The 27,093-nt window shown below is 48.0% G+C and overlaps 2 protein-coding genes across 2 annotated transcripts in view; both read right to left on the minus strand.

Annotated features, from left to right (window-relative positions):
- Nucleotides 1-16,944, minus strand: part of LOC106596099 (structural maintenance of chromosomes protein 2) — a gene marked incomplete at its 3' end in the record, with an annotated part of 20,635 nt that extends 3,691 nt beyond the window's left edge. The window contains 12 exon segments of the mRNA XM_082973952.1: nucleotides 3,747-3,864; nucleotides 11,539-11,698; nucleotides 11,942-12,175; nucleotides 12,330-12,479; nucleotides 12,880-13,011; nucleotides 13,583-13,684; nucleotides 14,089-14,133; nucleotides 14,585-14,695; nucleotides 15,066-15,104; nucleotides 15,231-15,353; nucleotides 15,941-16,090; nucleotides 16,280-16,944. Of these exon segments, the coding sequence (XP_082830078.1) occupies nucleotides 3,747-3,864; nucleotides 11,539-11,698; nucleotides 11,942-12,175; nucleotides 12,330-12,479; nucleotides 12,880-13,011; nucleotides 13,583-13,684; nucleotides 14,089-14,133; nucleotides 14,585-14,695; nucleotides 15,066-15,104; nucleotides 15,231-15,353; nucleotides 15,941-16,090; nucleotides 16,280-16,447 (1,532 nt within the window).
- A 744-nt stretch (nucleotides 16,945-17,688) lies between these two features.
- Nucleotides 17,689-20,275, minus strand: LOC123733118 (exocyst complex component 1-like). Its single transcript, XM_045712480.2, has 3 exons — nucleotides 19,401-20,275; nucleotides 18,494-18,708; nucleotides 17,689-18,289 (listed from the first exon to the last, which is right to left on the minus strand). The coding sequence occupies exons 1-3, from the start codon at nucleotides 19,519-19,521 to the stop codon at nucleotides 18,023-18,025; spliced, it is 603 nt and encodes a 200-aa protein (XP_045568436.1). The 5' UTR covers nucleotides 19,522-20,275; the 3' UTR covers nucleotides 17,689-18,022.
- Between the last annotated feature and the right edge of the window lie 6,818 nt (nucleotides 20,276-27,093).

Consider the following 27,093-nt stretch of genomic DNA (forward strand, 5'->3'; position numbering starts at 1 on the left):
GAGTCTGCTAAATGACTCCCTACTGTAAGTCTCTCTGGATAAGAGAGTCTGCTAAATGACTCCCTACTGTAAGTCTCTCTGGATAAGAGAGTCTGCTAAATGACTCCCTACTGTAAGTCTCTCTGGATAAGAGAGTCTGCTAAATGACTCTCTACTGTAAGTCTCTCTGGATAAGAGAGTCTGCTAAATGACTCCCTACTGTAAGTCTCTCTGGATAAGAGAGTCTGCTAAATGACTCCCTACTGTAAGTCTCTCTGGATAAGAGAGTCTGCTAAATGACTCCCTACTGTAAGTCTGTCTGGATAAGAGAGTCTGCTAAATGACTCCCTACTGTAAGTCTGTCTGGATAAGAGAGTCTGCTAAATGACTCCCTACTGTAAGTCTGTCTGGATGAGAGAGTCTGCTAAATGACTCCCTACTGTAAGTCTCTCTGGATAAGAGTCTGCTAAATGACTCCCTACTGTAAGTCTCTCTGGATAAGAGAGTCTGCTAAATGACTCACTACTGTAAGTCTCCTGGATAAGAGAGTCTGCTAAATGACTCACTACTGTAAGTCTCCTGGATAAGAGAGTCTGCTAAATGACTCCCTACTGTAAGTCTGTCTGGATAAGAGAGTCTGCTAAATGACTCCCTACTGTAAGTCTGTCTGGATAAGAGAGTCTGCTAAATGACTCCCTACTGTAAGTCTCTCTGGATAAGTCTGCTAAATGACTCCCTACTGTAAGTCTGTCTGGATAAGAGAGTCTGCTAAATGACTCCCTACTGTAAGTCTCTCTGGATAAGAGAGTCTGCTAAATGACTCCCTACTGTAAGTCTCTCTGGATGAGAGAGTCTGCTAAATGACTCCCTACTGTAAGTCTCTCTGGATGAGAGAGTCTGCTAAATGACTCCCTACTGTAAGTCTCTCTGGATAAGAGAGTCTGCTAAATGACTCCCTACTGTAAGTCTCTCTGGATAAGAGAGTCTGCTAAATGACTCCCTACTGTAAGTCTCCTGGATAAGCGAGTCTGCTAAATGACTCCCTACTGTAAGTCTCTCTGGATAAGAGAGTCTGCTAAATGACTCCCTACTGTAAGTCTCTCTGGATAAGAGAGTCTGCTAAATGACTCCCTACTGTAAGTCTCTCTGGATAAGAGAGTCTGCTAAATGACTCCCTACTGTAAGTCTCTCTGGATAAGAGAGTCTGCTAAATGACTCCCTACTGTAAGTCTCTCTGGATAAGAGAGTCTGCTAAATGACTCCCTACTGTAAGTCTGTCTGGATAAGAGAGTCTGCTAAATGACTCTCTACTGTAAGTCTCTCTGGATAAGAGAGTCTGCTAAATGACTCCCTACTGTAAGTCTCTCTGGATAAGAGAGTCTGCTAAATGACTCTCTACTGTAAGTCTCTCTGGATAAGAGAGTCTGCTAAATGACTCCCTACTGTAAGTCTCTCTGGATAAGAGAGTCTGCTAAATGACTCCCTACTATAAGTCTGTCTGGATGAGAGAGTCTGCTAAATGACTCCCTACTGTAAGTCTGTCAGGATAAGAGAGTCTGCTAAATGACTCCCTACTATAAGTCTGTCTGGATGAGAGAGTCTGCTAAATGACTCCCTACTATAAGTCTGTCTGGATAAGAGAGTCTGCTAAATGACTCTCTACTGTAAGTCTCTCTGGATGAGAGAGTCTGCTAAATGACTCCCTACTGTAAGTCTCTCTGGATAAGAGAGTCTGCTAAATGACTCCCTACTGTAAGTCTGTCTGGATAAGAGAGTCTGCTAAATGACTCCCTACTGTAAGTCTCTCTGGATAAGAGAGTCTGCTAAATGACTCCCTACTGTAAGTCTCTCTGGATGAGAGAGTCTGCTAAATGACTCTCTACTGTAAGTCTCTCTGGATAAGAGAGTCTGCTAAATGACTCCCTACTGTAAGTCTCTCTGGATAAGAGAGTCTGCTAAATGACTCCCTACTGTAAGTCTCTCTGGATAAGAGAGTCTGCTAAATGACTCCCTACTGTAAGTCTCTCTGGATAAGAGAGTCTGCTAAATGACTCCCTACTGTAAGTCTCTCTGGATAAGAGAGTCTGCTAAATGACTCCCTACTGTAAGTCTGTCTGGATAAGAGAGTCTGCTAAATGACTCTCTACTGTAAGTCTCTCTGGATAAGAGAGTCTGCTAAATGACTCCCTACTGTAAGTCTCTCTGGATAAGAGAGTCTGCTAAATGACTCTCTACTGTAAGTCTCTCTGGATAAGAGAGTCTGCTAAATGACTCCCTACTGTAAGTCTCTCTGGATAAGAGAGTCTGCTAAATGACTCCCTACTATAAGTCTGTCTGGATGAGAGAGTCTGCTAAATGACTCCCTACTGTAAGTCTGTCAGGATAAGAGAGTCTGCTAAATGACTCCCTACTATAAGTCTGTCTGGATGAGAGAGTCTGCTAAATGACTCCCTACTATAAGTCTGTCTGGATAAGAGAGTCTGCTAAATGACTCTCTACTGTAAGTCTCTCTGGATGAGAGAGTCTGCTAAATGACTCCCTACTGTAAGTCTCTCTGGATAAGAGAGTCTGCTAAATGACTCCCTACTGTAAGTCTGTCTGGATAAGAGAGTCTGCTAAATGACTCCCTACTGTAAGTCTCTCTGGATAAGAGAGTCTGCTAAATGACTCCCTACTGTAAGTCTCTCTGGATGAGAGAGTCTGCTAAATGACTCTCTACTGTAAGTCTGTCTGGATAAGAGAGTCTGCTAAATGACTCCCTACTGTAAGTCTCTCTGGATAAGAGAGTCTGCTAAATGACTCCCTACTGTAAGTCTCTCTGGATAAGAGAGTCTGCTAAATGACTCCCTACTGTAAGTCTCTCTGGATAAGAGAGTCTGCTAAATGACTCCCTACTGTAAGTCTCTCTGGATAAGAGAGTCTGCTAAATGACTCCCTACTGTAAGTCTGTCTGGATAAGAGAGTCTGCTAAATGACTCTCTACTGTAAGTCTCTCTGGATAAGAGAGTCTGCTAAATGACTCCCTACTGTAAGTCTCTCTGGATAAGAGAGTCTGCTAAATGACTCTCTACTGTAAGTCTCTCTGGATAAGAGAGTCTGCTAAATGACTCCCTACTGTAAGTCTCTCTGGATAAGAGAGTCTGCTAAATGACTCCCTACTATAAGTCTGTCTGGATGAGAGAGTCTGCTAAATGACTCCCTACTGTAAGTCTGTCAGGATAAGAGAGTCTGCTAAATGACTCCCTACTATAAGTCTGTCTGGATGAGAGAGTCTGCTAAATGACTCCCTACTATAAGTCTGTCTGGATAAGAGAGTCTGCTAAATGACTCTCTACTGTAAGTCTCTCTGGATGAGAGAGTCTGCTAAATGACTCCCTACTGTAAGTCTCTCTGGATAAGAGAGTCTGCTAAATGACTCCCTACTGTAAGTCTGTCTGGATAAGAGAGTCTGCTAAATGACTCCCTACTGTAAGTCTCTCTGGATAAGAGAGTCTGCTAAATGACTCCCTACTGTAAGTCTCTCTGGATAAGAGAGTCTGCTAAATGACTCCCTACTGTAAGTCTCTCTGGATAAGAGAGTCTGCTAAATGACTCCCTACTGTAAGTCTCTCTGGATAAGAGAGTCTGCTAAATGACTCCCTACTGTAAGTCTCTCTGGATGAGAGAGTCTGCTAAATGACTCTCTACTGTAAGTCTGTCTGGATAAGAGAGTCTGCTAAATGACTCCCTACTGTAAGTCTCTCTGGGTGACCCCACACACGGCGTACCTGTAGTCGAAGCGTAGGTTAGGGAAGCGGGACATCAGACTCTCGTAGGTATTTCTGAGGGTGGTGACCTCACGGTTCAGCTGTCTCTTCCTGTCCAGAAGACCCTCCTCCTTCCCATCTGATAAACAACACATCAGACGTCAACACCAGGATCAACATTTTACCCCTAATTATTGTAGTGAAAGCATTCAGCAGGTTCTACTCCTAAATATTGTCCCTCTCTCCTCTACCTTGGTACTGTAGTTTCTCTCTCTCTCTCCTCTACCTTGGTACTGTAGTTTCTCTCTCTCTCCTCTACCTTGGTACTGTAGTTTCTCTCTCTCTCCTCTACCTTGGTACTGTAGTTTCTCTCTCTCTCTCCTCTACCTTGGTACTGTAGTTTCTCTCTCTCTCTCCTCTACCTTGGTACTGTAGTTTCTCTCTCTCTCCTCTACCTTGGTACTGTAGTTTCTCTCTCTCTCTCCTCTACCTTGGTACTGTAGTTTCTCTCTCTCTCCTCTACCTTGGTACTGTAGTTTCTCTCTCTCCTCTACCTTGGTACTGTAGTTTCTCTCTCTCTCCTCTACCTTGGTACTGTAGTTTCTCTCTCTCTCCTCTACCTTGGTACTGTAGTCTCTCTCTCTCCTCTACCTTGGTACTGTAGTTTCTCTCTCTCTCCTCTACCTTGGTACTGTAGTTTCTCTCTCTCTCCTCTACCTTGGTACTGTAGTTTCTCTCTCTCTCCTCTACCTTGGTACTGTAGTTTCTCCCTCTCTCCTCTACCTTGGTACTGTAGTCTCTCTCTCTCCTCTACCTTGGTACTGTAGTTTCTCTCTCTCTCTCCTCTACCTTGGTACTGTAGTTTCTCTCTCTCCTCTACCTTGGTACTGTAGTTTCTCTCTCTCTCCTCTACCTTGGTACTGTAGTTTCTCTCTCTCTCTCCTCTACCTTGGTACTGTAGTTTCTCTCTCTCTCCTCTACCTTGGTACTGTAGTTTCTCTCTCTCTCTCCTCTACCTTGGTACTGTAGTTTCTCTCTCTCTCTCCTCTACCTTGGTACTGTAGTTTCTCTCTCTCTCTCCTCTACCTTGGTACTGTAGTTTCTCTCTCTCTCTCCTCTACCTTGGTACTGTAGTTTCTCTCTCTCTCTCCTCTACCTTGGTACTGTAGTTTCTCTCTCTCTCTCCTCTACCTTGGTACTGTAGTTTCTCTCTCTCTCTCCTCTACCTTGGTACTGTAGTTTCTCTCTCTCTCCTCTACCTTGGTACTGTAGTTTCTCTCTCTCTCTCCTCTACCTTGGTACTGTAGTTTCTCTCTCTCTCTCCTCTACCTTGGTACTCTAGTTTCTCTCTCTCTCTCCTCTACCTTGGTACTGTAGTTTCTCTCTCTCTCCTCTACCTTGGTACTGTAGTTTCTCTCTCTCCTCTACCTTGGTACTGTAGTTTCTCTCTCTCTCTCCTCTACCTTGGTACTGTAGTTTCTCTCTCTCTCTCCTCTACCTTGGTACTGTAGTTCTCTCTCTCTCTCTCATCTACCTTGGTACTGTAGTTTCTCTCTCTCTCTCTCTACCTGGTACTGTAGTTTCTCTCTCTCTCTCCTCTACCTTGGTACTGTAGTTTCTCTCTCTCTCCTCTACCTTGGTACTGTAGTTTCTCTCTCTCTCTCCTCTACCTTGGTACTGTAGTTTCTCTCTCTCTCTCCTCTACCTTGGTACTGTAGTTTCTCTCTCTCTCTCCTCTACCTTGGTACTGTAGTTTCTCTCTCTCTCTCCTCTACCTTGGTACTGTAGTTTCTCTCTCTCTCTCCTCTACCTTGGTACTGTAGTTTCTCTCTCTCTCTCTCCTCTACCTTGGTACTGTAGTTTCTCTCTCTCTCTCTCCTCTACCTTGGTACTGTAGTTTCTCTCTCTCTCTCTCCTCTACCTTGGTACTGTAGTTTCTCTCTCTCTCTCCTCTACCTTGGTACTGTAGTTTCTCTCTCTCTCTCCTCTACCTTGGTACTGTAGTTTCTCTCTCTCTCTCCTCTACCTTGGTACTGTAGTTTCTCTCTCTCTCTCCTCTACCTTGGTACTGTAGTTTCTCTCTCTCTCTCCTCTACCTTGGTACTGTAGTTTCTCTCTCTCTCTCCTCTACCTTGGTACTGTAGTTTCTCTCTCTCTCCTCTACCTTGGTACTGTAGTTTCTCTCTCTCTCTCCTCTACCTTGGTACTGTAGTTTCTCTCTCTCTCTCCTCTACCTTGGTACTGTAGTTTCTCCCTCTCTCCTCTACCTTGGTACTGTAGTTTCTCTCTCTCTCTCCTCTACCTTGGTACTGTAGTTTCTCTCTCTCTCCTCTACCTTGGTACTGTAGTTTCTCTCTCTCTCTCCTCTACCTTGGTACTGTAGTTTCTCTCTCTCTCTCCTCTACCTTGGTACTGTAGTTCTCTCTCTCTCTCCTCTACCTTGGTACTGTAGTTTCTCTCTCTCTCTCCTCTACCTTGGTACTGTAGTTTCTCTCTCTCTCTCCTCTACCTTGGTACTGTAGTTTCTCTCTCTCTCCTCTACCTTGGTACTGTAGTTTCTCTCTCTCTCTCCTCTACCTTGGTACTGTAGTTTCTCTCTCTCTCTCCTCTACCTTGGTACTGTAGTTTCTCTCTCTCTCTCCTCTACCTTGGTACTGTAGTTTCTCTCTCTCTCTCCTCTACCTTGGTACTGTAGTTTCTCTCTCTCTCTCCTCTACCTTGGTACTGTAGTTTCTCTCTCTCTCTCCTCTACCTTGGTACTGTAGTTTCTCTCTCTCTCTCTCTACCTTGGTACTGTAGTTTCTCTCTCTCTCTCCTCTACCTTGGTACTGTAGTTTCTCTCTCTCTCTCCTCTACCTTGGTACTGTAGTTTCTCTCTCTCTCTCCTCTACCTTGGTACTGTAGTTTCTCTCTCTCTCTCCTCTACCTTGGTACTGTAGTTTCTCTCTCTCTCTCCTCTACCTTGGTACTGTAGTTTCTCTCTCTCTCTCCTCTACCTTGGTACTGTAGTTTCTCTCTCTCTCTCCTCTACCTTGGTACTGTAGTTTCTCTCTCTCTCTCCTCTACCTTGGTACTGTAGTTTCTCTCTCTCTCTCCTCTACCTTGGTACTGTAGTTTCTCCTCTCTCTCCTCTACCTTGGTACTGTAGTTTCTCCTCTCTCTCCTCTACCTTGGTACTGTAGTTTCTCTCTCTCTCTCCTCTACCTTGGTACTGTAGTTTCTCTCTCTCTCTCCTCTACCTTGGTACTGTAGTTTCTCTCTCTCTCTCCTCTACCTTGGTACTGTAGTTTCTCTCTCTCTCTCCTCTACCTTGGTACTGTAGTTTCTCTCTCTCTCTCCTCTACCTTGGTACTGTAGTTTCTCTCTCTCTCTCCTCTACCTTGGTACTGTAGTTTCTCTCTCTCTCTCCTCTACCTTGGTACTGTAGTTTCTCTCTCTCTCTCCTCTACCTTGGTACTGTAGTTTCTCTCTCTCTCTCCTCTACCTTGGTACTGTAGTTTCTCTCTCTCTCTCCTCTACCTTGGTACTGTAGTTTCTCTCTCTCTCTCCTCTACCTTGGTACTGTAGTTTCTCTCTCTCTCTCCTCTACCTTGGTACTGTAGTTTCTCTCTCTCTCTCCTCTACCTTGGTACTGTAGTTTCTCTCTCTCTCTCCTCTACCTTGGTACTGTAGTTTCTCTCTCTCTCTCCTCTACCTTGGTACTGTAGTTTCTCCCTCTCTCTCCTCTACCTTGGTACTGTAGTTTCTCCTCTCTCTCTCCTCTACCTTGGTACTGTAGTTTCTCTCTCTCTCTCCTCTACCTTGGTACTGTAGTTTCTCTCTCTCTCTCCTCTACCTTGGTACTGTAGTTTCTCTCTCTCTCTCCTCTACCTTGGTACTGTAGTTTCTCTCTCTCTCTCCTCTACCTTGGTACTGTAGTTTCTCTCTCTCTCTCCTCTACCTTGGTACTGTAGTTTCTCTCTCTCTCTCCTCTACCTTGGTACTGTAGTTTCTCTCTCTCTCTCCTCTACCTTGGTACTGTAGTTTCTCTCCTCTCTCCTCTACCTTGGTACTGTAGTTTCTCTCTCTCTCTCCTCTACCTTGGTACTGTAGTTTCTCTCTCTCTCTCCTCTACCTTGGTACTGTAGTTTCTCCTCTCTCTCCTCTACCTTGGTACTGTAGTTTCTCTCTCTCTCTCCTCTACCTTGGTACTGTAGTTTCTCTCTCTCTCTCCTCTACCTTGGTACTGTAGTTTCTCTCTCTCTCTCCTCTACCTTGGTACTGTAGTTTCTCTCTCTCTCTCCTCTACCTTGGTACTGTAGTTTCTCTCTCTCTCTCCTCTACCTTGGTACTGTAGTTTCTCTCTCTCTCCTCTACCTTGGTACTGTAGTTTCTCTCTCTCTCCTCTACCTTGGTACTGTAGTTTCTCTCTCTCTCTCCTCTACCTTGGTACTGTAGTTTCTCTCTCTCTCTCCTCTACCTTGGTACTGTAGTTTCTCTCTCTCTCTCCTCTACCTTGGTACTGTAGTTTCTCTCTCTCTCTCCTCTACCTTGGTACTGTAGTTTCTCTCTCTCTCTCCTCTACCTTGGTACTGTAGTTTCTCTCTCTCTCTCCTCTACCTTGGTACTGTAGTTTCTCTCTCTCTCTCCTCTACCTTGGTACTGTAGTTTCTCTCTCTCTCTCCTCTACCTTGGTACTGTAGTTTCTCTCTCTCTCTCCTCTACCTTGGTACTGTAGTTTCTCTCTCTCTCCTCTACCTTGGTACTGTAGTTTCTCTCTCTCTCCTCTACCTTGGTACTGTAGTTTCTCCTCTCTCTCCTCTACCTTGGTACTGTAGTTTCTCTCTCTCTCTCCTCTACCTTGGTACTGTAGTTTCTCTCTCTCTCTCCTCTACCTTGGTACTGTAGTTTCTCTCTCTCTCTCCTCTACCTTGGTACTGTAGTTTCTCTCTCTCTCTCCTCTACCTTGGTACTGTAGTTTCTCTCTCTCTCTCCTCTACCTTGGTACTGTAGTTTCTCTCTCTCTCTCCTCTACCTTGGTACTGTAGTTTCTCTCTCTCTCTCCTCTACCTTGGTACTGTAGTTTCTCTCTCTCTCTCCTCTACCTTGGTACTGTAGTTTCTCTCTCTCTCTCTCTACCTTGGTACTGTAGTTTCTCTCTCTCTCTCCTCTACCTTGGTACTGTAGTTTCTCTCTCTCTCTCCTCTACCTTGGTACTGTAGTTTCTCTCTCTCTCTCCTCTACCTTGGTACTGTAGTTTCTCTCTCTCTCTCCTCTACCTTGGTACTGTAGTTCTCTCTCTCTCTCCTCTACCTTGGTACTGTAGTTTCTCTCTCTCTCTCCTCTACCTTGGTACTGTAGTTTCTCTCTCTCTCCTCTACCTTGGTACTGTAGTTTCTCTCTCTCTCTCCTCTACCTTGGTACTGTAGTTTCTCTCTCTCTCTCCTCTACCTTGGTACTGTAGTTTCTCTCTCTCTCCTCTACCTTGGTACTGTAGTTTCTCTCTCTCTCTCCTCTACCTTGGTACTGTAGTTTCTCTCTCTCTCTCCTCTACCTTGGTACTGTAGTTTCTCTCTCTCTCTCCTCTACCTTGGTACTGTAGTTTCTCTCTCTCTCCTCTACCTTGGTACTGTAGTTTCTCTCTCTCTCTCCTCTACCTTGGTACTGTAGTTTCTCTCTCTCTCCTCTACCTTGGTACTGTAGTTTCTCTCTCTCTCTCCTCTACCTTGGTACTGTAGTTTCTCTCTCTCTCCTCTACCTTGGTACTGTAGTTTCTCTCTCTCTCTCCTCTACCTTGGTACTGTAGTTCTCTCTCTCTCTCCTCTACCTTGGTACTGTAGTTTCTCTCTCTCTCTCCTCTACCTTGGTACTGTAGTTCTCTCTCTCTCTCCTCTACCTTGGTACTGTAGTTTCTCTCTCTCTCCTCTACCTTGGTACTGTAGTTTCTCCTCTCTCTCCTCTACCTTGGTACTGTAGTTTCTCTCTCTCTCCTCTACCTTGGTACTGTAGTTTCTCTCTCTCTCTCCTCTACCTTGGTACTGTAGTTTCTCTCTCTCTCTCCTCTACCTTGGTACTGTAGTTTCTCTCTCTCTCTCCTCTACCTTGGTACTGTAGTTTCTCCTCTCTCTCCTCTACCTTGGTACTGTAGTTTCTCTCTCTCTCTCCTCTACCTTGGTACTGTAGTTTCTCTCTCTCTCTCCTCTACCTTGGTACTGTAGTTTCTCTCTCTCTCTCCTCTACCTTGGTACTGTAGTCTCTCTCTCTCTCTCCTCTACCTTGGTACTGTAGTTCTCTCTCTCTCTCCTCTACCTTGGTACTGTAGTTTCTCTCTCTCTCCTCTACCTTGGTACTGTAGTTTCTCTCTCTCCTCTACCTTGGTACTGTAGTTTCTCTCTCTCCGGTACTGTAGTTCTCTCTCTCTCTCCTCTACCTTGGTACTGTAGTTTCTCTCTCTCTCTCCTCTACCTTGGTACTGTAGTTTCTCTCTCTCTCTCCTCTACCTTGGTACTGTAGTTTCTCTCTCTCTCCTCTACCTTGGTACTGTAGTTTCCTCTCTCTCTCCTCTACCTTGGTACTGTAGTTTCTCTCTCTCTCCTCTACCTTGGTACTGTAGTTTCTCTCTCTCTCCTCTACCTTGGTACTGTAGTTTCTCTCTCTCTCCTCTACCTTGGTACTGTAGTTTCTCTCTCTCTCTCCTCTACCTTGGTACTGTAGTTTCTCTCTCTCTCTCCTCTACCTTGGTACTGTAGTTTCTCTCTCTCTCCTCTACCTTGGTACTGTAGTTTCTCTCTCTCTCTCCTCTACCTTGGTACTGTAGTTTCTCTCTCTCTCCTCTACCTTGGTACTGTAGTTTCTCTCTCTCTCCTCTACCTTGGTACTGTAGTTTCTCTCTCTCTCCTCTACCTTGGTACTGTAGTTTCTCTCTCTCTCTCCTCTACCTTGGTACTGTAGTTTCTCTCTCTCTCCTCTACCTTGGTACTGTAGTTTCTCTCTCTCTCCTCTACCTTGGTACTGTAGTTTCTCTCTCTCTCTCCTCTACCTTGGTACTGTAGTTTCTCTCTCTCTCTCCTCTACCTTGGTACTGTAGTTTCTCTCTCTCTCTCCTCTACCTTGGTACTGTAGTTTCTCTCTCTCTCTCCTCTACCTTGGTACTGTAGTTTCTCTCTCTCTCTCCTCTACCTTGGTACTGTAGTTTCTCTCTCTCTCTCCTCTACCTTGGTACTGTAGTTTCTCTCTCTCTCTCCTCTACCTTGGTACTGTAGTTTCTCTCTCTCTCTCCTCTACCTTGGTACTGTAGTTTCTCTCTCTCTCTCCTCTACCTTGGTACTGTAGTTTCTCTCTCTCTCTCCTCTACCTTGGTACTGTAGTTTCTCTCTCTCTCCTCTACCTTGGTACTGTAGTTTCTCTCTCTCTCCTCTACCTTGGTACTGTAGTTTCTCCTCTCTCTCCTCTACCTTGGTACTGTAGTTTCTCTCTCTCTCCTCTACCTTGGTACTGTAGTTTCTCTCTCTCTCCTCTACCTTGGTACTGTAGTTTCTCCTCTCTCTCTCCTCTACCTTGGTACTGTAGTTTCTCCCTCTCTCTCCTTTACCTTGGTACTGTAGTTTCTCCCTCTCTCTCCTCTACCTTGGTACTGTAGTTTCTCTCTCTCTCTCTCCTCTACCTTGGTACTGTAGTTTCTCCCTCTCTCTCCTCTACCTTGGTACTGTAGTTTCTCTCTCTCTCTCCTCTACCTTGGTACTGTAGTTTCTCCCTCTCTCTCCTCTACCTTGGTACTGTAGTTTCTCTCTCTCTCTCCTCTACCTTGGTACTGTAGTTTCTCTCTCTCCTCTACCTTGGTACTGTAGTTTCTCCATATCAGCCTCTAGTTTCTCCTTGTTCTTCTTGACAGTGTTGAAGGCCTCCTGGTCTTTCTGGTAACCAGAGTCCATCTTCTTCACCTCCGCCTGCTTGGCCTTCAACTCCTGCTGGGCATGCTTCAGCTTCATCTGGGCCTGGGGAGAACAACCGACAGGAAGAGAATGAAGCCTTAGAGATACTCATCCAACGCAGCAGGAAGAACTGTGATTCACAACTCTTTTATTGAGGTCGTCATTCTCATTCAGTTTGCATTCTTTGAAGGTCGTAGGTCAGATAGAGGTCAGAGGTCATCGTCACCTGTTGGGCCTGTGTCAGCTTTACTCAAATCAATCAACAGTGCTGCATATATATTCCATTATGAACCAATCCATTCTCACCTGTTTGGCCTCGGTGTCAGCTTTACTCATGTCGTTCTTGCAGGTCATCATCTGTCCGGCGAGCGTGGCCTCTTCCCCGTCCTCATTGGTGGACAGCCCTGCGGACACAGCCTTGAAGTGACTCTGTGCTGCCTCTAGGGCGGCGCTGTCCTTCTGACCTTCCTCCTGTAGGGCAGACAGCTTCTTTGCTACCTTGGATACCTCTCCTTCCTTAACAACTAGCATCTTCTTATCCTGGGGGGAACACGGACAGAGACAGAGAGACAGTGGTTTTAGTTAGTCATATTTCAGGCTGTCTGCTCGTCTTCCTCTCTCTCTCACACACACACACACCACCGCTACACCCCCTCCCCCTCACACCCTCTCTCTTCATCCTCCCTCCTCTCACCTCCTCCATGCTCTTCACCAGTTCCTTCCTCTTCTTGGTCTCCTCTGTCAGGTTCTGTTTCTTCATGTCCACAGCACTCTGGGCTTTAGCATCGACCCTCTGGACCTCAGACAGAGTCTCCTCTAAACCCTTCAGCACTCCACCAACCTCCTGTAGGGCAGGAGAGACAGACAGGCGTCAGGACACCCCCCCCGACAGGCACCAGGACACCCCCCCGACAGGCACCAGGACACCCCCCCCCCCCCCCCCCAGACAGGCACCAGGACACCCCCCCCGACAGGCACCAGGACACCCGACAGAACATAGTCAAATATAATAACCTCCAAGCCAAATGTTTGAAATATAACTGTCCGTGACCAAAGGGCTCATTCAATGAGATTCAACAGCTGCAGATAGAAACGTGTTGCATAGATCTGCCACAATCATTCATTCACATTAGAGAAGTGGTGCCCATCCGTGTTCTATGTTATCTGCAACACGTGTTTTTTCTTCTCCAACGCTCCCAGAATGGATTAATAAAGTTGTATTGAATTGAATAGCATTTCATTACTTGGTCCCTCTTCTTCTGCAGTTCCTGTATCTGGGCGGAGAGTTCCTGGACCTTGTTTTCGTTTTCTGCCATGCTGGCCTGCAGCTGAGTGATGGAGTCCTGCATTACCTTCAGGTCCTCCGCTGACTTGACCTGAGATTTAAATCAACAACAGTTCCATTAAACTTCACCTGTGAACCCAAATCACAGTGAATTCAATCACATTCACTTTGTTATTCATCCCCAACGGACATTGCTGGGCTTACAAGACACCACAACACAACAACAAGACACCACAACATGACAAGACACCACAACATGACAAGACACCACAGCACAACAACAAGACACCACAACACAACAACAAGACACCACAACACGACAACAAGACACCACAACACAACAACAAGACACCACAACACAACAACAAGACACCACAACACGACAACAAGACACCACAACACAACAACAAGACACCACAACATGACAAGACACCACAGCACAACAACAAGACACCACAACACAACAACAAGACACCACAACACGACAACAAGACACCACAACACAACAACAAGACACCACAACACAACAACAAGACACCACAACACAACAACAAGACACCACAACACAACAACAAGACACCACAACATGACAAGACACCACAGCAGCTAAAACATGAGGTAATATTCCACACAGGACCTTCAGTGTGTGTGTGTGTGTGTACCTTGGTCTCCTCAGCGCAGACAAACAGCCAGGCCACGTACAGACGACTCAGGTGTTCTATCTCCCTCATCAACTTCTGGTACTCCAGGTATGAAGAACGCTCCTACAGGAGGACACAGGGACGGAGAGAGGACGGAGAGACGGACAGAGGACCGTGAAGGAAGACAGAAAGGATAAAGATGGTTAATGAAGGGGAGACATTTACATACGAGTCATTTAGCAGACGCTCTTATCCAGAACCACTTACTCTACTGAAATGCATACATTATTCATTTCTACTGGTCTCCCGTGGGAATCGAACCCACAACCCCTGGCATTACAAGTGCCATGCTCTACCAACTGAGTCACATGGGATGGACAGGAAGGAACGTGTATTAAAGATCCTTGGGGGTGATTATTCCAGGGTCACACATCAGGGGACAAGGATGTAAACATTGGCAAAACAGATAGAAAGGTCTTGTATTGGGCTGAAGTGATGATTTCATCTTAAAAAACGGGACTTCCTACCTCCTTCAGCTTCTCCATGGTAGGAGTGATCTCTTCATTAAGGATCTGAACACAACCAAACACAAATTAGTCAAATGCGACCAAAATCCAAGGCACCATTTTTGATAGTAGGAGCTACGTCCGTTTCCCCAATCCTGGGGATCCCTAGCACTAACACACTAGATTCAACTAAATGATGAAGAGTTTTTACATTTACATTTTAGTCATTTAGCAGACGCTCTTATCCAGAGCGACTTACAGTAGTGAATGCATACATTTCATTTCATGACATTTTTTTTTTTGTACTGGCCCCCTGTGGGAATCGAACCCACTACCCTGGCGTTGCAAACACCATGCTCTACCAACTGAGCCACAGGGTTGAACCTAGATTCAACTAAAGGCGTGATGAAGAATTGAACTTCGTTTTCTAGAGAGAAAAACAAACCGTGCACCCCTTTGGGTCCCCAGGACCAGGAAACACAGAGCTACGTTAACACAGGTAAAATGGCGGCCCCACCGTCTGTATTTCTTTGAGTTTGGCTTCCTTCTTCTCAATGGTTTTCTGGGCGCTGATCTTTTTACACTCATACATCCTGGTTCCTGCTGCCTCCTCTATCATGGCTAGGATCTACAGAGGAGAGAGGAAGGTTAGAGTTACATCCTGGTTCCTGCTGCCTCCTCTATCATGGCTAGGATCTACAGAGGAGAGAGGAAGGTTAGAGTTACATCCTGGTTCCTGCTGCCTCCTCTATCATGGCTAGGATCTACAGAGGAGAGAGGAAGGTTAGAGTTACATCCTGGTTCCTGCTGCCTCCTCTATCACGGCTAGGATCTACAGAGGAGAGAGGAAGGTTAGAGAGGAGATGTAGAGATGAGGGCAAAGGAGTGTTTGTGTGTCTGTCTTTCCACAGGAAGCGTGCGTGGAGTGTGTGTAGTACGGAAGCTTCAAGTAATTACAAGACTTCATGATTCTACAGTGTGTGTGTGTATAGACTTACCTCAGGCGGTTTCATGTTCAGAACCTTGGTGATTCTCCCCTGAAATATTGTAAAGAGAAGTATATAAATATATAAAAATAAAGATTCAAGTTATTTCTAGAACTTTTTGCTACAATGTGGGACTAATGAACACACCCCAGGTACTTGTGGTGTTTAAACACCTACCTGCATGATGAGGAAGTGGGGGTTGTTAACGTTGAGTCCCACAGAGCAGAACAGATCCTGTACCCTGGTGTTGTTGGCATTCACCCCGTTGATCAGGTACTTGTTCCTACCACCTATCACCACCTGGGATTGGAGAAGGACACAGAGAACTGAGAATCCACTCCATCATAGTAACATTTTTAAGAGAGTCCTCTACAGTTTGATTGACTAATAATAGCTACTCACCATCTGTGAGTAGAACAAGAGGATGAGGTAAAGTAATAAATAGTTTTATAGGAAAGGCATTAAGGTCAGTATGAATAGCTAATAACGCAGTAGTAAGCAGTCAACATCAGTGCAGTGATTGACGCATGAGACGTCATCACAATGACCATCATGACTAGTTTGAGTGACTGGTAACAATACAGCTGAGAAATCACGTCATCACAGTGAAAATCATGACTAGTAACAATACAGCTGAGAAATCACGTCAGTGGACAGTTAGTGTAGTGATTATGGGAAGGAGAACCGTCCTAGTTGGGACTATTTTCAGACCTAACGCAGTAGCTACCAGCTATGCCATAAAGGTTCAATCAGAACACCTGACAGAAGTTGTAGTTAGCTAGTAGTATCCCTTAGTTTGGACCTGCTGGAGCAAGGCATACATGTTTTATTCATCAACATTACTCTTCCCACAAACTGGAATAGAGGCAAGAGGAGAACAACTTTACCTGTCTTGTGACCGTGATTTCGTCGTGGGTCTCGAACCCAAGCGGACTCTGGCTCTTGTTTGCGTTGTCAAATGTTATGGACACCGTGGCTTTGGTGATGCCGGCCTGACCGTTCTTGTACACCAAATCCTGGAGATTGGCCGCTCGCACCTGGGAGATAAGTTAAGATCAGATGGAAATAACGTTACAGCTCGCTAGTTTCTCTACTAACGTTACTGTAACCGCCGATGAACCTGGGCACAGTAAGCTAACGTTAGCTAGCTAACGTCAAGGAAATGTCTTTAGCTCACTGGATAAAAACTAACATCTCTGCGTATTAATGAATAAGTAGCATATTACCTGAGACAAGTTGGTTATCCCCAATAGAAAGCATATCGAGTCGAGAATATTGGATTTTCCACTCCCGTTAAGTCCAGTAATAGCGTTGAAGAGCGGATCAAATCCGTTGATTTCTGTCCTCTGCGCGTAGGACTTGAATCCTTCTAAGATAATAGATTTGATGTGCATCTTTGCGTTGTCCTTCCCCAAAGTATTTCCAAAGTAATCCTTTTCGATATGTTGTAATAACGTGTAAAAACCACGACGCTATAAGGAGAGCTGGTGCTGTCAACAACAGAACACTCCCCTCCGCTTTTCGAATTTTGGCGCCAGGCACGCGGCCGTTCTCTGGTCCTGCGCATGCGCCTATCCGGACAAATGTCGTTAAAAAACCTTTTCTAAACCATTTTATACCCAATTTATTTGATACCTTTTATTTAAATTCATTTATTTGAAGTGTTGTAATAATTGTAATAATGTAGCTGTAAATATTAAACAATGTATTTTCTTTTTTTTTTTAGATCAGGAAAGTTGGTCACAGAGTTTCTAAACCCAGAGGCGCAACATCGCGAAACAGACCAGGCCGGAGTTTGATAAATCAATGAGAGAAGTGAAAGATTTTTCAATAGTTGTTAATTTTCTCGAAATCGAAAGGCACTACCTAGATCAGAGCCAACGTCTTAAGTAGTTGTGAACATGTTGTTACTACAACCTCGTGAAAGTCAAGGAGTGTCTTTGACGGCTTGCACATGCGCAATTTGGCGAGAGACGACCGTTAGACCCGATGACGTGTTTCTGCGCATGAGCTTAGCGAGCCAGCGTCGCCATGACATCGCCTTCACCTACAACCGTGATCGGGGATTTCTGTTGGAGAAGCACTTTCAGCCTATCTTTACTTGTACTGTCTTTGATTTGGTCATCTTTATACTTGTACTGTCTTTGATTTGGTCATCTTTACACTGTACTGTCTTTGATTTGGTCATCTTTATACTTGTACTGTCTTTGATTTGGTCATCTTTATTCTTGTACTGTCTTTGATTTGGTCATCTTTATTCTTGTACTGTCTTTGATTTGGTCATCTTTATTCTTGTACTGTCTTTGATTTGGTCATCTTTACACTGTACTGTCTTTGATTTGGTCATCTTTACACTGTACTGTCTTTGATTTGGTCATCTTTATACTTGTACTGTCTTTGATTTGGTCATCTTTATTCTTGTACTGTCTTTGATTTGGTCATCTTTATTCTTGTACTGTCTTTGATTTGGTCATCTTGTCACTCTACTGTCTTTGATTTGGTCATCAAAAATAACCGCATGATGTCAGAGTTTGTTGATTTAGTTTTGCTGCTGCCATCTACGGAAGATATTTCAAAGAGAAAAATTATGAAAAACTTCTCAAACTGATGGAATGAGAACATAAGAAGACAAAAGGAAAGTTGTTACATTTTATTCCGATTATTAGCTGTAATCATTTCACATGCTTGAGGAACAGTGTTAGAACGTTCAGAATCAGAACAGAGACAGAAGGTTTATAAGTACATGCAACACAGAGACTTAGAAATCTGGAAAGACAGTCATTTTAAATAGTGTATTCTTGATACATGGTAGAGCCTATGATTCACTCACACACACACACACACACACACACACACTCAGACTCTTTCTCTCTCTCTAAAATGGTATAACTGCTTGCATTTTGCCGGACCCCAGGAAGAGTAGCTGCTGCCTTGGGGATCCACAATAAATCCAAATCCAAATATCTCTGTCAGTCCAGAGGTACAGGGCACAAGGACAGACACACCAGGTTAGCAGCGTAGAAACATATCTGCATCAGCACCACACAGTCTCCTCTGTTCAAATATATAGACGACGGACTGATGTAGGCCAGGTCATAGTTCACCAGAGTCAAAGGTCGCCCGCAGTGCTTTTCGCTCAGGGCAACCAGGGCCCGCGCCATGCAGTACTTGGCGCCGCAGCTGAAGGCCGTCACCGACCGCACAGTGGAGAAGTGCATCAGGAAACACGGGTCGTCCTACAGGGAGGGGGGGGGGGGGGGGGGGGGGGAGAAGAGAGGGGAGGTGAGGTCATCAAAGGGGGACTAGAAGAAGAAGAAGAATGTCACAGCAAATGTTGTAATGTTCACCTTGCAGTGAGGACAGAATCATGGCAGCCCCTAGAGTCAACACTTAAATGTAAACACGGATGTAATGCAAAATCTGAGAATGATGTTCCTTACCACGTCCGGATCCCGCCCGTCCAGCAGAGTGAGGTCCTGGAGGAGCCAGACTTCCGTCCTCAGGTAGGAGTCCTCCAAGCAGGAACTCAGGCAAAACTGAGACTTGAGCTTCTTTTTCGATCCGGATTTCTGGGAATTCAGCAACTTGTTTGATCCAGAATACAGTGATTTCCGAGATCTCACCACACACAGCTGCACCTCTTTGGTCTTGGTCACTGTGGACCAGAGGACAACAATTATGTTTTGGAAAGGAATAGTCAAGCCGTTTTCTCAAGCAAAGCTAATGTTGTTTTTACCAATAGGGACAAAATGCATTGTTCCAAAAGGGATGCCGTTTTCCCGAGGACAACGGATGTTATCCAGCATTGGAAATTCAATTAGTGAGTAGAAGTAACACTCCTCTATTGGTGACGTTCACGGACTGTATCCAAAGACAAACTATTCAAGCCTAATTTCCATAGCAGATGTAGTTTGTTATATGACCCTAGTAACCTCCTCATCAACAGACTTCCCTGAGGTCTTTGAAAAAAACAATCCATCCGTCATTAAAAAGAACAAGTAGACCTAAAACAGAAACATCGTCATCTCTGCATCAGAGACCAAAGGAAAGTAAGAACGGAAGAAAACAGAAGAAAAACCACAACATCATTTAGAAAGAGATTTGGTCACACGTGGGACTGGAACCCACAACCCTGGCATTACAAGCATCATACTCTACCGACTGAGCCACACGGGACCATCAATCCATCATTAAAAAGAAGAAAAAACGCACGGAAACAGACAGAACATCATTTAGAAAGAGAAATAGAAGGAGAGAATCGTACAAAATAAAAAAGAAAGCAAGATGATTGAATAAACAAATGAACAATAAAATCAAACAAATGAAACAGAAGATGCTGATTTTTACCGTAGACACAGAGAAAATGTCTTCCTGGTGTTGCTTCATGTATCTCTATAAACTTCTGTAGTTTCTGTCCTTCAGGTCTAAACAACATCCTCTGCATCTCTTTTCTCAGTAGGGACGACATCTCAACACACAGGGATGGACAGGCTGGGAGGAGGAGGAGAGGAAGAGAGAGGGATGGACACTCTGACAGAGGTGGAGAGAAGGAGAGCAACAGAGTGGGAGAGGAGGAGAGCTACAGAGGAGGACAGAGGAGGAGAGAGAGAGTGGAGGAGAGGAGGAGAGCTACAGAGGAGGACAGAGGAGGAGAGGAGGAGAGAGGGTTAGAGGAGGAGAGCTACAGAGGAGGACAGAGGAGGAGAGAGAGAGTGGAGGAGAGGAGGAGAGCTACAGAGGAGGACAGAGGAGGAGAGGAGGAGAGAGGGTTAGAGGAGGAGAGGAGGAGAGCTACAGAGGAGGACAGAGGAGGAGAGGAGGAGAGAGGGTTAGAGGAGGAGAGCTACAGAGGAGGACAGAGAAGGAGAGGAGGAGGGCTACAGAGGAGGACAGAGGAGGAGAGAGGGTTAGAGGAGGAGAGCTACAGAGGAGGACAGAGAAGGAGAGGAGGAGATAGGATTAGAGGAGGAGAGCTACAGAGGAGGACAGAGAAGGAGAGGAGGAGAGAGGAGGAGAGCTACAGAGGAGGACAGAGAAGGAGAGAGGAGGAGAGGAGGAGAGCTACAGAGGAGGACAGACAGAGTGGAAGAGAGGAGGAGAGAGGGATACTGGGACAGAGGAAGAGAGGAGGAGAGAGACAGACTGGGACAGAGGAGAGAAGAGAGGGATATGGGGATGGGGAGGAAAGTGTTGCAACAGGAGAAGAGAGACAGAAAAGAGAAAACCACTCAGTCAACAGGAGGGGAAGTAGGAGGTTGGAGAGAGTCTATAAAACCGGGAAAGTGGTGGTGTGTGTGTGTGTGTGTGTGTGTGTGTGTGTGTGTGTGTGTGTGTGTGTGTGTGTGTGTGCGCGGTTGACATACCCTCACTCTCTATCTATGTCTTTCTCTCTCTCACACACACACACCACACACACACAGTGCAGCAGTTATGGATGAGCCATGTATCCATCGACCATAATGATATCAGATTATTACTTCTCTTCACTGTAATCGCCCTCAGAGGGACCAGGGAGAGAGAGAGCCAGCAATCAGACACAGGATGCTTCCCTACATAGTGCACTACATTTGACTAGGGCCCATAGGGAATAGGGAGCCATTTGGGACCCTCAGATCCTCCCATCGATCGGCCCTATTAAACCTCTACTATTAAAGTCCATTATGACAGTCTGAAGTGACCAGGCTGGGTGTCTCTCTCCCTCTCCCTCTCTCTCGCTCTCCCTCTCTCTCTCTCTCTCTCACACACACACACACACACACACACACACACACACACAGACAGACCATTCAAGTCCATTATAACAGTCTAAAGGGACCAGGCTGGGTGGCTCCACCATGGATCCTGGCATCTGCCTCAATGTGTATCATCATGTTCCATTAGATTGGAGTTATACTGAGATGTATAATTGAGAGAGAGAGAGAGAGAGAGAGAGAGACACACAAGGACAAGGCAGAATCACACACACACACACCATTTTGCAACAAGCTCTCAGTCTCACATCAGAATTAGACGTGTATCCATGTTTCTCAAATCTCAAATTCCGAAGTGGTTCCAAACAGAACATTTTAAGGTTAGTCATTAATTCTGAATGGTTAAGGTAAGGGTTAAGGTTAGTCATTAATTCTGAATGGTTAAGATAAGGGTTAAGGTTAGTCATTAATTCTAAATGGTTAAGGTAAGGGTTAAGGTTAGTCATTAATTCTGAATGGTTAAGGTAAGGGTTAAGGTTAGTCATTCATTCTAAATGGTTAAGGTAAGGGTTAAGGTTAGTCATTAATTCTGAATGGTTAAGATAAGGGTTAAGATTAGTCATTAATTCTGAATGGTTAAGGTAAGGGTTAAGGTTAGTCATTAATTCTAAATGGTTAAGGTAAGGGTTAAGGTTAGTCATTAATTCTGAACGGTTAAGATAAGGGTTAAGGTTAAGGTTAGTCATTAATTCTGAATGGTTAAGGATAAAGGTTAAGGCTTTAAACAAAATATCAAAAACATCTTTCCGTGGCTGAATTCAAACATGCAACCTTTACAACCAAAGTCAGATGTTGACGTCAAATACAGACTTAACCATTCAGACTTAATGCCTTAACTGAACCCTAACCTTACAAAAGTGGAGTGAATACCTAAACACTTAGACATTTGACATTTGGAACAACTTTGAAATTTGACGTTTGAGAAACATAGGTGAACGTCTAATTCTGCCATCACACTGTGAGACCTGGTTGACTTTTGGGGTGTCTCCGTGACGACAGTATGGTGTCTCCGTGACGACAGTGTGGTGTCTCCGTGACGACAGTATGGTGTCTCCGTGATGTCAGTATGGTGTCTCCGTGACGACAGTGTGGTGTCTCCGTGATGTCAGTATGGTGTCTCCGTGACGACAGTGTGGTGTCTCCGTGACGACAGTGTGGTGTCTCCGTGATGTCAGTATGGTGTCTCCGTGATGTCAGTGTGGTGTCTCCGTGATGTCAGTGTGGTGTCTCCGTGATGTCAGTGTGGCGTCTCCGTGACGTCAGTGTGGCGTCTCCGTGACGACAGCGGGGCGTCTCCGTGACGACAGTGTGGCGTCTCCGTGACGTCAGTGTGGCGTCTCCGTGACGACAGTGTGGTGTCTCCGTGATGTCAGTGTGGTGTCTCCGTGATGTCAGTATGGTGTCTCCGTGACGACAGTATGGTGTCTCCGTGATGTCAGTGTGGTGTCTCCGTGACGACAGTGTGGTGTCTCCGTGATGTCAGTGTGGTGTCTCCGTGATGTCAGTATGGTGTCTCCGTGACGACAGTATGGTGTCTCTGTGATGTCAGTATGGTGTCTCCGTGACGACAGTGTGATGTCTCCGTGACGACAGTATGGTGTCTCCGTGATGTCAGTATGGTGTCTCCGTGACGACAGTGTGGTGTCTCCGTGATGTCAGTATGGTGTCTCCGTGACGACAGTGTGGTGTCTCCGTGACGACAGTGTGGTGTCTCCGTGACGACAGTGTGGTGTCTCCGTGATGTCAGTATGGTGTCTCCGTGATGTCAGTGTGGTGTCTCCGTGATGTCAGTGTGGCGTCTCCGTGACGTCAGTGTGGCGTCTCCGTGACGACAGCGGGGCGTCTCCGTGACGACAGTGTGGCGTCTCCGTGACGTCAGTGTGGCGTCTCCGTGACGACAGTGTGGTGTCTCCGTGATGTCAGTGTGGTGTCTCCGGGAGGGAGGGAGGGAGGGAGGGAGGGGAGGGAGGGAGGAGGGAGGGAGGGAGGGAGGGAGGAGGGAGGGAGGGAGGGAGGGGAGGGAGGGAGGGAGGGAGGGAGGGAGGGAGGGGAGGGAGGGAGGGAGGGAGGGAGGGAGGGAGGGAGGGAGGGAGGGAGGGAGGGAGGGAGGGAGGGAGGGAGGGAGGGAGGGAGGGAGGGAGGGAGAGGAGGGAGGGAGGGGAGGGAGGGAGGGAGGGAGGGAGGGAGGGAGGAGGGAGGGAGGGAGGAGGGAGGGAGGAGGGAGGGAGGGAGGGAGGGGGAGGGAGGGGAGGGAGGGAGGGAGGGAGGGAGGAGGGAGGGAGGGAGGGGAGGGAGGGAGGGAGGGAGGAGGGAGGGAGGGAGGAGGGGGAGGGAGGGAGGGAGGGAGGGAGGGAGGGAGGGAGGGGAGGGAGGGAGGGAGGGAGGGAGGGAGGAGGGAGGGAGGGAGGAGGGGAGGGAGGGAGGGAGGGAGGGAGGGAGGGAGGGAGGGAAGGGAGGGGAGAGGAGAGGGAGGGAGGGAGGGGAGGGAGGAGGGAGGGAGGGAGAGGGAGGGAGGAGAGGAGGGAGGGAGGGAGGGAGGGAGGGAGGGAGGGGAGGGAGGGAGGGAGGGAGGAAGGGAGGGAGGAAGGGAGGGAGGAGGGAGGGAAGGGAGGGAGGGAGGGGGAGAGGGAAGGGAGGGAGGGAAGGAGGGAAGGAGAGGGAAGGGAGGGAGGGAGGGAGGGGAGGGGAGGGAGGGAGGGAGGGAGGGAGGGAGGGAAGGAAGGAGGGAGGGAAGGGAAGGGAGGAGGGAGGGAGGGGAGGGAGGGAGGGAGGGAAGGGAGGGAGGGAAGGGAGGGAGGGAGGGAAGGAGGAGGAGGGAGGGAGGGAGGGAGGGAAGGGAGGGAGGGAGGGAGGGAGGGAGGGAGGGGAGGGAGAGGAGGGAGGGGAGGGAGGGAGGGAGGGAGGGAGGAGGAGAGAGGGAAGGAGGGAGGGAGGAGGGAGGAGGGAGGGAGGGAGGGAGGGGAAGGGAGGGAGGGAGGGAGGGAGGGAGGAAGGGAGGGAGGGAAGGAGGGAGGGAGAGGAGGAGAGGGAGGGAAGGAGGGGAGGAGGGAGGGAGGGAGGGAGGGAGGGAGGAAGGGAGGGAGGAAGGGAGGGAGGGAGGGAGGGAGGGAGGGAGGGAGGGAGGGGAGGAGGGAAGGGAGGGAGGAGAGGGAGGGAGGGAGAGGGAGAGGAGAGGGAGGGAGGAAGGGAGAGGAGGGAGGGAAGGGAGAGGGAAGGGGAGGGAGGGAGGGAGGGAGGGAGAGGGAGGGAAGGGAGGGGAGGAAGGGAAGGGAGGGAGGGAGGGAGGGAGGAGAGGGAGGGAGAGGGAGGGAGGGAGGGAGGGAAGGGGAGGGAGAGGAAGGGAGGGAGAGGGAGGGAGAGGGGAGGGAGGGAGGGAGGGAGGGAGGGAAGGGAGGGAGGGAGAGGAGGGAGGGAAGGGAGGGAGAGGGGAGGAGGAGGGAGGGAGGGAGAGGGAGGGGAGGAGGGAGGGGAGGGAGGGGAGGGGAGGGAGGGGAGGGAGGGAGAGGGAGGGAGGGAGGGAGAGGGGAGGGAGGGGAGGGAGGGAGGAGGGGGAGGGAGAGGAGGGAGGGAGAGGGAGGGAGAGAGAGGAGGGAGGGAGGGGAGGGAGGGAGGAGGGAGGGGAGGGAGGGAGGAGAGGGAGGGAGGGAGGGAGGGAGGGAGGGGAGGGAGGGAGGGAGGGAGGGAGGGAGGGAGGGAGGGAGGGAAGGGAAGGGAGGGAAGGGAAGGGAGGGAGGGGGAGGGAAGGGAGGGAGGGAGGGAAGGGAAGGAAGGGAGGGAGGGAGGGAGGGAGGGAGGGGAGGGGAGGGAAGGAGGGAAGGGAGGAGGGAGGGAAGGAAGGAGGGAGAGGGAGGGGAAGGAAGGAGAGGGAAGGAGGGAGGGAAGGGAAGGAAGGGAGAGGGAAGGGAGGGAGGGAAGGGAAGGGAGGGAGAGGGAAGGGAGGGAGGGAAGGGAGGGTAGGGAAGGGAGGGAGGGAGGGAGGGAAGGTAGGGAAGGGAGGGAGAGGAAGGTGAGGGAAGGGAGGGGAGGGAAGGAGGAAGGGAAGGGGAGGGAGGGAGGGAGGGAGGGAGGGGGAGGGAGGGAGGAGGAGGGAGGGAGGGAAGGGAGGGAGGGAGGGAGAGGGAGGGAGGGAGGGAAGGGAGGGAGGGGAGGAGGGAAGGGAGGAAGGGAGGGAGGGGAGGGGAGGGAGGAGGGAGGGAGGGAAGGGAGGGAGGAGGGAGGGAGGGAGAGGAGAGGGAGAGAGGGAGGGAGGGGAGGGAGGGAGGGAGGGAGGGAGGGAGGGAGAGGAGGGAGGGAGGGGGAGGGAGGGAGGGAGAGGGAGGGAAGGGAGGGAGGGAGGGGAGGGAGGGAGGGAGGAGAGGGAGGGAGGGAGGGAGGGAGGGAGGGAGGGAGGGGAGGGAGGAGAGGGAGGGAGGGGAGGGAGGAGGAGGGAGGGAGGGAGGGAGGGAGGAGAGGAACCTGAGGGAGTGACAGGTAGAACAGGAAGAATAACATCAAGGCTGACTGGGGAATGAACCTGAGGGAGTGACAGGTAGAACAGGAACACAAGGCTGACTGGGGAATGAACCTGAGGGAGTGGCAGGTAGAACAGGAACACAAGGCTGACTGGGGAATGAACCTGAGGGAGTGGCAGACAGAACAGGAAGATAACAACAAGGCTGACTGGGGAATGAACCTGAGGGAGTGGCAGACAGAACAGGAAGATAACAACAAGGCTGACTGGGGAATGAACCTGAGGGAGTGGCAGACAGAACAGGAAGATAACAACAAGGCTGACTGGGGAATGAACCTGAGGGAGTGACAGGTAGAACAGGAAGGTAACAACAAGGCTGACTGGGGCATGAAGCTGAGGGAGTGACAGGTAGAACAGGAACACAAGGCTGACTGGGGAATGAACCTGAGGGAGTGACAGGTAGAACAGGAAGATAACAACAAGGCTGACTGGGGAATGAACCTGAGGGAGTGACAGGTAGAACAGGAAGGTAACAACAAGGCTGACTGGGGAATGAACCTGAGGGAGTGACAGGTAGAACAGGAACACAAGGCTGACTGGGGAATGAACCTGAGGGAGTGACAGATAGAACAGGAAGGTAACAACAAGGCTGACTGGGGCATGAACCTGAGGGAGTGACAGGTAGAACAGGAAGATAACAACAAGGCTGACTGGGGAATGAACCTGAGGGAGTGACAGGTAGAACAGGAAGGTAACAACAAGGCTGACTGGGGAATGAACCTGAGGGAGTGACAGGTAGAAGGCTGACTGGGGAATGAACCTGAGGGAGTGGCAGGTAGAGGGATGGAAATCATAGAAGGGCTGCAGTCCAGGTGAGTCTCATGAGGCGCAGGTGCGCGGAACGATGGTGACAGGTGTGCGCAATAATCCCCACACTGTCGAAAACGAGCGCTGGAAAGAGGGAGAGCGGGACTAAACGTGATAGTGAAAAAGTACATTTTTGTATGCTTTACGTCATCACGCACTAGTTTTTATCTGCAACGAGTCAGTTTGGTGGAAACAGCGACGGTGGGGAAAATGCGGGTATTTTCTCTATGCGGTTTTCTAGAATATTCGCATGAATATTGGATGGAAACCTAGATGATTATAAGATTATTATGGACAAAATGTGTCAAACTGCAGTCAAGCATCGATCATCATGTCACCAGAAGAAGACCTGGATATTTATTGGAAAGCAGCATCAAACTCATCACCTTTTCACTTTCACCCCCCTGTGAAGTTGATTTTATTTCATCTGTAGCCTAATAAACTGCATGTTATCCTGAGTTGTAGTGGGAGGACCAGACACCATATCATCTGTAGCCTAATAAACTGCATGTTATCCTGAGTTGTAGTGGGAGGACCAGACACCATATCATCTGTAGCCTAATAAACTGCATGTTATCCTGAGTTGTAGTGGGAGGACCAGACACCATATCATCTGTAGCCTAATAAACTGCATGTTATCCTGAGTTGTAGTGGGAGGACCAGACACCATATCATCTGTAGCCTAATAAACTGCATGTTATCCTGAGTTGTAGTGGGGAGGACCAGACACCATATCATCTGTAGCCTAATAAACTGCATGTTATCCTGAGTTGTAGTGGGAGGACCAGACACCATATCATCTGTAGCCAAATAAACTGCATGTTATCCTGAGTTGTAGTGGGAGGACCAGACATCATATCATCTGTAGCCTAATAAACTGCATGTTATCCTGAGTTGTAGTGGGAGGACCAGACATCATATCATCTGTAGCCTAATAAACTGCATGTTATCCTGAGTTGTAGTGGGAGGACCA

The sequence above is a fragment of the Salmo salar genome, chromosome 04, assembly GCF_965601325.2.
Source record: "Salmo salar chromosome 04, fSalSal1, whole genome shotgun sequence".
NCBI lineage: Eukaryota > Metazoa > Chordata > Actinopteri > Salmoniformes > Salmonidae > Salmo > Salmo salar.